At 50.7% G+C, this 12,191-nt stretch overlaps 1 protein-coding gene across 1 annotated transcript; it reads right to left on the bottom strand.

Moving 5' to 3' along the window:
* Positions 1-6,621: 6,621 nt before the first annotated feature.
* LOC144611852 (ADP-ribosylation factor 6-like) lies at positions 6,622-11,354 on the bottom strand. Its single transcript, XM_078431157.1, has one exon. It carries the CDS (start codon positions 11,300-11,302, stop codon positions 10,775-10,777), a length of 528 nt encoding a protein of 175 aa, XP_078287283.1. The 5' UTR covers positions 11,303-11,354; the 3' UTR covers positions 6,622-10,774.
* Between the last annotated feature and the right edge of the window lie 837 nt (positions 11,355-12,191).

Below are 12,191 nucleotides of genomic sequence, written 5' to 3'. Positions count from 1 at the left end.
GGAACGGCTGACGTTTCGGGTCGAGACCCTTCTTTGCTTGGACTGTGTTGGAGATTGAGGGGAGGCCATCTTGCATTTGACATTCCAATCCTGGGGAAAAAAAGACCCAATCTGTGCCTCTCATCATTTTGTAATCTTAGTTAAATTTAGAGATACAGTGCGGAAACAGGCCCTTCGGCCCACCAAGTCCGTGCTGACCAGCGATCCCCGCACACTAACACTATCCTACACACACCGGGTACAATTTACATTTATACCTACAAACCTGTACGTCTTTGGAGTGTGGGAGGATAACTGGAAATCTCAGAGAAAACCGGGAGAACGTACAAACTCCGTACAGACAGCACCCGTAGTCGGGATTGAACCCGGGTCTCCGGCGCTGCAAGTGCTGTAAGGCAGTAACTCTACCGCTGCGCCACCGTGCCGCCCCTCCATCAGTTTATAAAATGATGACAGGCATAGATAGGATGGATAGTTTTTCGTTTTAGTTTTAGAGAAACAGCGTGGAAAATGGCCCCCCTGAATCCACGCCGACCTGCGATCGCCCTGTTCACTAGTTCTATCTTTAGACTTTAGACTTGAAGGATACATTGTGGAAACAGGCCCTTCGGCCCACTTGGTGGGTGGGCACCAACCAGTTGTTCACCCCATACCTCATTTTTCATCCCACACACCGTGGACAATTTACAGAGCCATTTAACCTACAAACCTGCACGTCTTTGGGATGTGGGGGGAAACCGGAGAACCCGGACGAAAACCACGCGGTCACGGGGAGAACGTGCAAACTCCGTGCTTGCAGCACCCGTAGTCGGGATCGAACCCGGGTCTCTGGCGCTGTGAGGCGGCAACTCTACCGCGCCCCACCCCTCCCGAACTAGCATTTAGGCAGATGCATGGTGGGGAGGGAAGACTGAATAGGAACTTGAGGGGTAACTTTTTTTACCCAAAGGGTGGGGAGTGTCTGGAATGAGATTCAAGATTCAAGATTCAATTTATTGTCACATCCACCAATTAAGGTGCAGTGAAATTTGAGTGACCATACAGCCAGACTAAGTGAAAAGCAACAAGACACACAGCCACATAACATAAAATTCAACTTAAACATCCACCACAGCGGATTCCACATTCCTCACTGTGATGGAAGGCAATAAAGTTCAATCATCTTCCTCGTTGTCCACCCGCGGTCGGGGCTGTTGAACCGTCTGCAGTCATCGCTGTCCGAGACCCTCGCGTCGGGGCGATCGAAAATCCCCGCGTCGGGGCGGTCGAAACTCTCTCCACGGCACGGAGCTCCCGAGTCGGCCTCTTCTCACCAGAGGCCACAGGATTCACGGTGTTAAAGTCCACAGGCCCCGCGGTTGGAGCTCTCCACAGTCGATCCTCAGATGTTAAAGTCCACGCCACGCCCGGGCACCACGGTCTCCAGGAAAGGCCAGCAACTCCTCGATGTTAGGCCGCAGTGGGAACACGGAGAAAAATCACATCTCTGTCGAGGCATCGGAGGAGGTAGCTGAGGAACGTGCCATCGCAATGTTTAAGACGAGTACATGGATAGGATGGGTTTAGAGTGATACGGGACAAACACAGGCAGGTGCGACTAGTGTAGATGGGGCATGTTGGCCGGCATGGGCAAGTTGGGCTGATGGGCCTGTTTCCACGCTGTGTGACTCTAATCATCTGTACCAGCGACTCACAGCCCAGCAGACTGACCGTCCACACATCCTGTGTTCACACAGATGCTCCCACACTCCAGTGAGACCCAGTGACTGGGAACTGGAACCCCAGCCGACTTTCTAAAATAAACTGAGAAAACCAAACGTGTAGTTCTACTGTAGAGCAAAGTTGGCTGGAGTAACTCAGCAGGTCAGGCAGCATCTCTGGAGAAAATGGATAGGTGACAATAGACAATAGGTGCAGGAGTAGGCCATTCGGCCCTTCGAGCCAGCACTACCATTCAATGTGATCATCGCTGATCATTCTTAATCAGTACCCCATTCCTGCCTTCTCCCCATACCCCCTGAATCCGCTATCCTTAAGAGCTCTGTCTAACTCTCTCTTGAATGCATTCAGAGAATTAACCTCCACTGCCTTCTGAGGCAGAGAATTCCACAGATTTACAACTCTCTGAGTGAAAAAGTTTCTCCTCATCTCCGTTCTAAATGGCCTACCCCTTATTCTTAAACTGTGGCCCCTGGTTCTGGACTCCCCCAACATTGGGAACATGTTTCCTGCCTCTAACGTGTCCAACCCCTTAATAATCTTATATGTTTCGATAAGATCCCTTCTCATCCTTCTAAATTCCAGTGTATACAAGCCTAGCCGCTCCAGTCTTTCAACATATGACAGTCCCGCCATTCCGGGAATTAACCTGGTAAACCTACGCTGCACGCCCTCAATAGCAAGAATATCCTTCCTCAAATTTGGAGGCCAAAACTGCACACAGTACTCCAGGTGCGGTCTCACTAGGGCCCTGTACAACTGCTGAAGGACCTCTTTGCTCCTATACTCAACTCCTCTTGTCATGAAGGCCAACATTCCATTGGCTTTCTTCACTGCTGGAGTAACTCAGCGGGTCAGGCAGCATCTCTGGAGAAAATGGATAGGTGACGTTTCAGGTCAGGACCCTTCTTCAGATGTTCAGTTTAGTTTTAGACACAAAATGCTGGAGTAACTCAGCGGGTCAGGCAGTATCTCTGGAGAGAAGGAGTGGGTGACGTTTCGGGTCGAGTCCCTTCTTAAGTTTAGTTTAGTTTAGTTTATCCTGACAAGTACCGAGGTACAGTGAAAAACCTTTTGTTGTGTTCTATCCAAGGCATCCTCTGTAAATTGCCACAAGTGTGTATGTAGGTGGGTGATAGAATCGGGGGGGGAGTTGGTGGGAATGTGGGGAGAATAGAATAGGGTTAGGTAGCAGTCAGAAGAAGGGACCTGACCAGAAACGTCACCCATCCTTTATCTCCAGAGATGCTGCCTGACCCGTTGAGTTACTCCAGCACTTTGTGTCTATCTTTGGAATAAATCAGCATCTGCACTTTCTTTTTGCACGAAGTAGGATTAGTGTTGAGTTTAGTTTCTTGTCACGTGTACTGAGGTACAAGTGAAAAGCTTTTGTTGCGGAAACACTATTCATGATTACAATCGAGCAGTCCACAGTGTACAGGTACATGATAAAGGGAATAACGTTCAGTGCAAGGTAAAGTCCAGCAAAGTCCGATCAAGGATAGTCCGAGGGTCTCCAATGAGGTAGATAGTAGTTCAGGACTGCTCTCTGGTTGTGGTAGGATGGTTCAGTTGCCTGATAACAGCTGGGAAGAAACTGCCCCTGAATCTGGAGGTGTGCGTTTTCACACTTCTGTACCTCTTGCCCGATGGGAGAGGGGAGAAGAGGGAGTGGCCGGGGTGAGACTGGTCCTTGATTGTGCTGCTGGCCTTGCCGAGGCAGCGTGAGGTGTAGATGGAGTCAATGGAAGGGGGTTTGGACTGGGCTGTGTGATGGTCTGGGCTGCATCAATAACAATAATAGGCTGCATCAATAATAGAAAAAGGGTCCCGACCTGAAATGTCACCTATCCATGTTCTCCAGAGATGCTGCCTGACCCGCTAAGTTACTCCGGCACTTTGTGCTTATCTTTGGTGTCAACCAGCATCTGCAGTTCCTTTTCATTACATGGAGTTCTATTTAACCCACTCACACGTTCACATGGCACTGGGTAATACCAGACCCAGGGCGGTCACGGTGGCACAGCGGTAGAGTTGCCGCCTCACAGCGAATGCAGCGCCGGAGACCCGGGTTCCATCCCGACTACGGGTGCTGTCTGTACGGAGTTTGTACGTTCTCCCCGTGACCTGCGTGGGTTTTCCCCGAGATCTTCGGTTTCCTCCCACACTCCAAAGACGTGCAGGTTTGTAGTTTTTTTTACAGAAGCCAATTAACTTACAAACCCGCACGTCTTTGGAGTGTGGGAGGAAACCGGAGCGCCCGGAGAAAACCCACGCAGGTCATGGGGGAGAACGTACAAACTCCACACAGACAGCAACTCTCCCGTTACAAACCTACACAAGGGGTCATTTACAGAGCGCAATGAAACCTCCCAGCCCGTCTTTGTGACGTGGGAGGGTTCTGAAACATGTGGGGGTAACTCATGTGCAATCACAGTGAGAACGTGCAAACTCTGCACAGGCAATGTGCATGGCACTGTGGCAGAGTTACTGTTTGCTGCCTGGCAACTCATTCCACATACACACCACCCAGTGTGTGGAAAATAAGGTCATAAGGAATAGTAGAAGTAGGCCATTCGGCCCATCAAGTCTACTCCGCCATTCAATCATGGCTGATCTATCACTGGAATTTAGAAGGATAGACAATAGACGCAGGAGGAGGCCATTCAGCCCTTCGAGCCAGCACCGCCATTCAATGTGATCATGGCTGATCATTCTCAATCAGTACCCCGTTCCTGCCTTCTCCCCATACCCACTGACTCCGCTATCCTTAAGAGCTCTATCCAGCTCTCTCTTGAATGCATTCAGAGAATTGGCCTCCACTGCCTTCTGAGGCAGAGAATTCCACAGATTCACAACTCTCTGACTGAAAAAGTTTTTCCTCATCTCAGTTCTAAATGGTCGACCCCTTATTCTTAAACTGTGGCCCCTTGTTCTGGATGAGAGGGGATCTTATCAAAACATATAAGATTATTAAGGGGTTGGACACGTTAGAGGCAGGAAACATGTTCCCAATGTTGGGGGAGTCCAGAACCAGGGGCCACAGTTTAAGAATAAGGGGTAGGCCATTTAGAACGGGGATGAGGAAAAACTTTTTCAGTCAGAGTTGTAAATCTGTGGAATTCTCTGCCTCAGAAGGCAGTGGAGGCCAATTCTCTGAATGCATTCAAGAGAGAGCTAGATAGAGCTCTTAAGGATATCGGAGTCAGGGGGTATGGGGAGAAAGCAGGAACGGGGTACTGATTGAGAATGATCAGCCATGATCACATTGAATGGTGGTGCTGGCTCGAAGGGCCAAATGGCCTCCTCCTGCACCTATTGTCTATTGTCAATCATGGCTGATCTATCTCCCTCTCAACCCCATTCTCCTGCCTTCTCCCCATAACCCCTGACACCCGCACTAATCAAGAATCTGTCTATCTCTGCCTTAGAAATATCCACTGACTTGGCCTCCACAGCCTTCTGTGGCAAAAAAAACCACGGATTCACCACCCTCTGACTAAAGAAATTTCTCCTCATCTCCTTCCTAAAAGAACGTCCTTTAATCCTGAGGCTGTGCCCTCTGGTCCTAGACTCTCCCACAAGTGGAAATATCCTCTCCACATCCACTCTATCCAGGCCTTTCACTATTCTGTATGTTTCAATGAGGTCCCCCCTCATCCTTCTAAACTCCAGCGAGTACAGGCCCAGTGCTGACAAACGCTCATCATAGGGTCCCGCCCCCTCCCCTGACATCAGTCTGAAGAAGGGTCTCAACCCGAAACGTCACCCATTCCTTCTGTCCAGAGATGCTGCCTGACCTGCTGAGTTACTCCAGCATTTTGTGTTTACCAAAACATCAACTGCTTCTCTCTCCACAGATGCTGCCTGCCCTGTTGAGTCCTCCCACCAGTTTATTCTCTGTGCTATTCATGGGAGGAGGGAAAGACTCAGCAACCCTATAGAGAGGTCGACCATTATGCCATGGGCCATGTGTAGGGAGGAACTGCAGATGCTGGTTCAAACCAAAGATTCAAGAATTAAACTGAAGGGTCTCGACCCAAAACGTCGCCTACTCATAGAAACATAGAAAATAGGTGCAGGAGGAGGCCATTTGGCCCTTCGAGCCAGCACCGCCATTCATCGTGTTCATGGCTGATCATCCACAATCAGTAACCCGTGCCTGCCTTCTCCCCATACCCCTTGATTCCACTAGCCCCTAGAGCTCTATCTAACTCTCTTTTAAATTCATCCAGTGTATTGGCCTCCACTGCCCTCTGTGGCAGAGAATTCCACAAATTCACAACTCTCTGGGTGAAAAAGTTTCTTAACATCTCAGTTTAAAATGGCCTCCCCTTTATTCTTAGACTGTGTGGCCCCTGGTTCTGGACTCCCCCAACATTGGGAACATTTTTCCTGCATCTAGCTTGTCCAGTCCTTTTTTTAATTTTTTACATCTCTATAAGATCCCCCTCTCATCCTTCTAAATTCCAGTGAATACAGGCCCAGTCTTTCCAATCTCTCCTCATATGACAGTCCCGCCATCCCGGGGATTAACCTCGTGAACCTACGCTGCACTGCCTCAACAGCAAGGACGCCCCTTCCTCAAACTAGGACACCAAAACTGCACTCAGTACTCCAGATGCGGTCTCACCAGGGTCCTGTACAACTGCAGAAGGACCTCTATACTCCTTTTCTCCAGAGATGCTGTCTGATCCGCTGAGTTACTCCAGCTTTGTGTGTCTATGCCGAGGGCTTTCCCTGTCTCAGAGGGATGAATGGGAAAGGGCGCTAATTCCCAACAACATTCCCGATTGCTCACTGCAATGGGAGAGGACACAATGGGAGAACTAGACAGGCATGCCAACTAACTAATTGCTGATCTAACGCTGGGCCAAGCAAGCAAGTGAAGTCGTTCAGAGGTGACTGGTACAAGTCTTTTATTGGGGCTAAATTTACAGCATTATAATCCCCCCCAAAACAAAAATCTTCAAATTTCTTTAGCGTTCCATATTCCATCGTGGTGCTGTAGAATTTATAGCCCATTCCAGCATCCAAACTTGAGGCAGATACAGTAAGAGTTATGTGCAAAGTAAATTTTCTTCTACTGTTCCCATTAAACAATTTCAGATCAGGTAAAGCACGGGTTAGATACACAGTAAAGCACCCTCTCCATCTCCCAAACATCCCCAGAGCAGACAGTACAGGTTCAACATATAGCCCCCCCATCACACTCATTTAATCCGGCAATCAAAGGCCAGGAATGATAAAAAGATTTAAGATCAAGTTGCCCCACCACACACAAGACGAAAGTGTCCCACACTTGGTACAGAAGCTCCCACTGCAGTAATCTCATCCAGGCCCATGGAGTTGGCCATCGGTTGGCGTTCAGTTGTTGGACAGGCTTCGAGTTCGGGTGATGGTGGTTCCAGTGTTATTGCACACAGCTCCTCCAGGTTAAACCGGGGGAGACCTTGAACCCCCCACAGTGGGGTCGGGGGGGGGTTCGAATCCAGGCGGCGACTTTGGAAAAGGTGCTCGGTTCGATGAGGCCGTGTTGGAGAAGTGGTGAAGAGAGTGCCCATGGTAGCGGTGAGACGGTCGGTGCAGGTGGTGGGAGTGCAAGACGTGTGGCAGCAACACACACCCAGCGACCAGGGGAACAGGAACAAATCACACGTGAAGCAGACAGAGGGACGGACATTGCACACCAGCGACCTGGGGAGGGGGGGGGTCTTGCCCCCCAACCTCCCATAGCATCGCCCCCCCCCAAAGTCAAGACCCGGTACCTCGATCGAAAACCACACACTTATTTTTAATTTTGGCACACAGAGGTATCACTCCTGAACTATCATAGCAGGGCGAACTTTACACCAGAGATACTTCAAAGCCCATCTTGCGTTATTAAAGGCCGAGACAGATTATCCTTGCGTTAAGTGGTTCTTTTTGCAGAAAGTGTGAAATCCCTAATGTAACCAAATCACTGGCCATCTTTTAATTTAAAAAAAAAGTCACACCAGGTTCAATCCCTTGACCTGTTGCACATTGCCACCCCTAATTCAGAGGAGGGGGGGGGGGGGGGGGGAGAGAAAGGAGGTGAACTGGGAAAAGCAGATTGAATCAGCTTCCATACTTTCCCAACAAATTCACCCAACAACATGCCACCCCTTGCAAACCCGAGATCAGGACTCATGACACCATGACAGTATTACATTGAGCAGCCCAGGGGAAAGTTCAAAACAGTTGTTTCAAAGGGGAGAAAAAGTCAGAGATGTAACCATCTGAACGGGGAGGGGGGGAACAAAGTCTTCAAGTTACGAGCAAAGTGCAGGAACATAAATGCCCAGAGTGTGGACATCAATCACCTGCTGTGGAAGGTCCCCATTGCAGGTGCTCGGTGGCAACACCTGGCAGGCAGTGAGCGGTACAGCAGGGAGCCCGTTTCACTGGGCCTTTTCCCTGCTGTAAATTCTGGGAGAACTTTACACAGGAGATGATTCAAAGCAGGTTTCACGAGACCGGAGGGCTTGCGACGCGTAAAGCCGAGGGCTGGGAGGCGGGCAGACAGGACGGGGACTCCGCATATTAAAAGACCAGCAAAAAAAAACCAAACATGCACATGACATGACTTTGATGGAATCCTGCTAAATGTATCAAATCTCTGCCCTGATGATACTGATAAGTCGCCTTTGACCCGATGGGGGGGGGGGGGGGGGGGGAGAGAAGGGGGGATTGGCAACCGCACGCCAGTCCCAGATGCCTGGCGGTGCAGTTGGGTAGAATGCCACCCCCTCACGTCCAGTACCATCGTAAAACACCTTCATTCCCAGTCCCACTGCGATGGTCCAGTCTGGGGATCCCATTAGCACCAGGGTACCATAAGGTTCATAAGGAAGACCCAGGCCAACACAATTAGGGAGCACCCTGAGTTTAGTACCTTTACGTAGATTAAATAATCCAAGCTTCATTTTGAAAGGCAACTTCACCTTGGTCAGTTTGTTGCCACACCCTAGAGTTCTACAAGCAGCAGCGGAAATAACCTGTCACCGTAGGAATGCAGAATTTGAAAGTTCCCTTTCGAAATTAACGATGACCCCAAATTCACCCCAAAAAAACCCCAGCTCCATCTGCGCCAGTCGGGCATTGGAACCCTCGACACCAAAGCTACCGTGAGCTGAGCAAGGCATCCCCATCCTCCCCACCTCCGTGAATACTTAGAGTTTGTCAGTCTAGCAGCCCCAGTTTCCCCAGCCATCACCAATGGAGATGTGAAACTGGGGAGAGGAAGGAGGGGAGGGGAGGGGGAGGGGAGAGGGAGGGAGCTGAAAATAAAAGGGGCAAGATTTTCATGCCGTTTCATAACGCACACGTAAACGCACACCCCCCCACCACCGTGACAAGCGTGTGGAAGGCGAGATTTTATACACGTACAGAACCAAGTTGCAGAACGACGCGGAAAAATCCAGACACGTTCTGGACTTCTGAAGGGGGTAACATTATCAAGATCCTTCAAGCAGCAAAAGGATTAGGTGGTGACATTCCACCAGACACAAACCTGCCCATTTGGATCCAAACATTCTTATGGAGAACACAATGGGGAAAGCACAATATAAAATTTCAAAAAAAAATAATAGCCACCAAAAAACTAAAAAGGCGCCAAGGGGAAGTCAATAAGAACTTTCAGGGCAATGGTCAGAAGATTTATTGGTCAAGACCTCAAGGGAATGGAACCGTTACCTGGAACCAAGGCATGATCAGCCATGATCACATTGAATGGCGGTCGGTGCTGGCTCGAAGGGCTGAATGGCCTCCTCCAGCACCGATTGTCTATTGTCACAGTGGTTCAGCTTTGGAGTGGAATTAATGTTAATTCTTTCTGACACCTCAGAAAGCTCGAGATTGCAAAGTAGCCAATTATTCGGGAACACAACTTAACGTTTAGGAAGCTTGCATTTTTAAAACTTGCCTCCCATTTTACCAGTCTAGAAAAGCAAAGAGTGGGTCGTACGTTAAATGTATTTATTTTTATACTGGACTGGCCTCTGCTCCAGTGTATTCACCTGAACAGGCCCCTGTAGGAAAGGAAACACACCTTGGGCTCATCAGCCACAGAGTGGAACAGATTCTAAATCTACAAGTGAAACTATCAGTCAGGGTCACCTTGACCAGAGTGGATGGATCCAAGGAGAGAAAACATAATAACCACACCTTCACTGTGTGTTCAGCACAACAAGGCAATTTACTAAAGAGAGATCTTGATAACATCACCCCCTCAGTAGAAACAACTCATTTTTATAAATCTGTTACAAAAATAACCAAGCTGCCACCCCCACCCCCCCCCCCCCACACACACACACACACCCCCACAGGCCTCGAACCCACAGTGTTGACAGTCCAGAATCTTTCCAATTGAAAAAGCCATGACTTATCTGTATGAGATTGCTGTTGTTATTAAGGGTCAGGGTCAGGGAGGGATTGAGAAATAGGACCCTCTCCGACAGCACACTCGGTCTCCCCCTTTGCATAACATTGCGTGCAGGGCGTTTAATGAGAAAGTTTTTTGGGGGGGGGGGGGGGGGTTGGTTGGAAGTGTGGGAGCCCAGCGGTCACACTGTAAGGGGTCCCCCCCTCCCCTCCCCTCCCCCCCATTGCATAGCCCGTGTGCATATTCACAAACCCCCCCCACCATCTCCCACCACCACCTCCTCCCATCTCAATGTCTTAATGTCACCTCAATGTCTTAAAGTCACCTTAATGTCTTAAAGTCATCTTAATGTCTTAAAGTCACCTTAATGTCTTAAAGTCATCTTAAAGTCACCTTAATGTCTTAATGTCACCTTAATGTCTCCTTAATGTCACCTCTACCACCAGACCCGAGCTGGAATGAATTGGAGCTAGAGAACGTCCTCTCACCCCCTCCCCAAAACAAAACGTCTTCGTTAAAGTAAACTTGAGTATCTTGTACAAGTGAAGTTTTTTTTTTCCTTCTTCTTCTCCTTCTCCTCCTCCTTCTCCTCCTTCAAGATTTCATTCAACCAAGCAGACCGTGGAAAGAGATTGCCAATGCAATGCTGGGTTAAGATTTGTAGTTTGAATTCAGCCAGGTGAGGCCCTCATGGAGCCCATCACCTGAGGTGGCACAGGAGGGCTGGACGTACCAGTTCCTGTCCCTGATCCTGGTCAGACCCAACTTCTCCTGGATCTCATGGGGCTTCATTGCATCGGGCAGGTCCTGCTTGTTGGCGAATATCAGGATGATGGCATCTCGCATCTCACGGTCATTGATAATCCGGTGTAGCTCCTGCTTGGCCTCGTCGATACGGTCTCTGTCCGCACAGTCCACCACGAAGATTAACCCCTGCGTGCCCGTGTAGTAGTGCCGCCACAGCGGGCGGATCTTGTCCTGCCCGCCCACGTCCCACACGTTGAACTTGACGTTCTTGTAGGTGACCGTCTCCACGTTGAAGCCCACAGTGGGGATGGTGGTGACCGACTGGCCCAGCTTCAGCTTGTACAGGATGGTGGTCTTGCCCGCCGCGTCCAGCCCCAGCATCAGGATCCGCATCTCCTTACTGCCGAAGATCTTGGCGAACGCGTTGCCCATCTTCGGTGTGGCCCGTGGGGGGGGGGGGGGGGGGGGGGGGGGGAGATGGGGAGGGGAGAGGGGAAGGTGAGGGTAGAGGAAAGGGGAGGGGAGAGGAGGAGGGAGAGAGAGAGAGGGGGAGGGAGGAGGGAGAGAAAGGGGAGAGAGAAAGGGGGAGAGAGGAGAGGGGGAGAGAGGAGAGGAGAGGGAGAAAGGGGAAAGAAGAGGTGGGGGAGTAGAAAGGAGAGAAGGGGGAGAGAGGAGAGAGGAAGGGGAGAGAGGAGGGGGGAGAGGGGAGAGAGGAAGGGGAGAGAGGAGGGGGGAGAGGGGAGAGAGGAAGGGGAGAGAGGAGGGGGGAGAGAGGAGGGGGAGAGAGGGGGGGAGAGAGGAAGGGAAGGGGAGAGAGGAGGAGAGGGGAGAGAGGAGGGGGAGAGAGGAGGGGGAGAGAGGAGGAGAGGGGAGAGAAAGGGGGGAGAGAAAGGGGGAATAGAGGGGAAGGGGAGAGGAGAAGAGGGGGGGGGGGGATGTAGGGTGGGGTGGTGGGGATAAGAGGAGACAAGTGAAGCCGCACAGTGAGTGTGTAGACAGCGAGCAGCAGCAGCAGCAGCGGCGGTGAATGGCCGCGGAGTTTCAATGGAGCGTCGCTACCGCAGGGCCCTTGGATACAAAGTGGCCCAGACTGCAACAAGCGCCTGGATCCACAGGCTCAGCCTCTCCCTCTCCCTCTCCCTCCCTCACTCACTCACTCACTCACTCTCAGTCCCACAGTCTCATCCCCACCAGCGACAGCCAGCGCCTTCATGCTTCAACATCTCCTCTGGGACAGAGAGACACAGAGAGACAGAGGAGGGAGGGAGGGAGGGAGGGGGGGGGGGGGGCTGGCTGGTTTTTTTCCACCACCCCCTCTTGA

Source organism: Rhinoraja longicauda, chromosome 41 (genome assembly GCF_053455715.1).
Source record: "Rhinoraja longicauda isolate Sanriku21f chromosome 41, sRhiLon1.1, whole genome shotgun sequence".
Lineage (NCBI taxonomy): Eukaryota > Metazoa > Chordata > Chondrichthyes > Rajiformes > Arhynchobatidae > Rhinoraja > Rhinoraja longicauda.
Note: the sequence above shows the minus strand (reverse complement) of the source record. Positions and strands in the feature narration are given on the sequence as shown.

Coding starts and splice junctions, on each gene's coding strand:
- LOC144611852 (XM_078431157.1), bottom strand. CDS start 11,302: ATGGGCAACGCGTTCGCCAAGATCTTCGGCAGTAAGGAGATGCGGATC.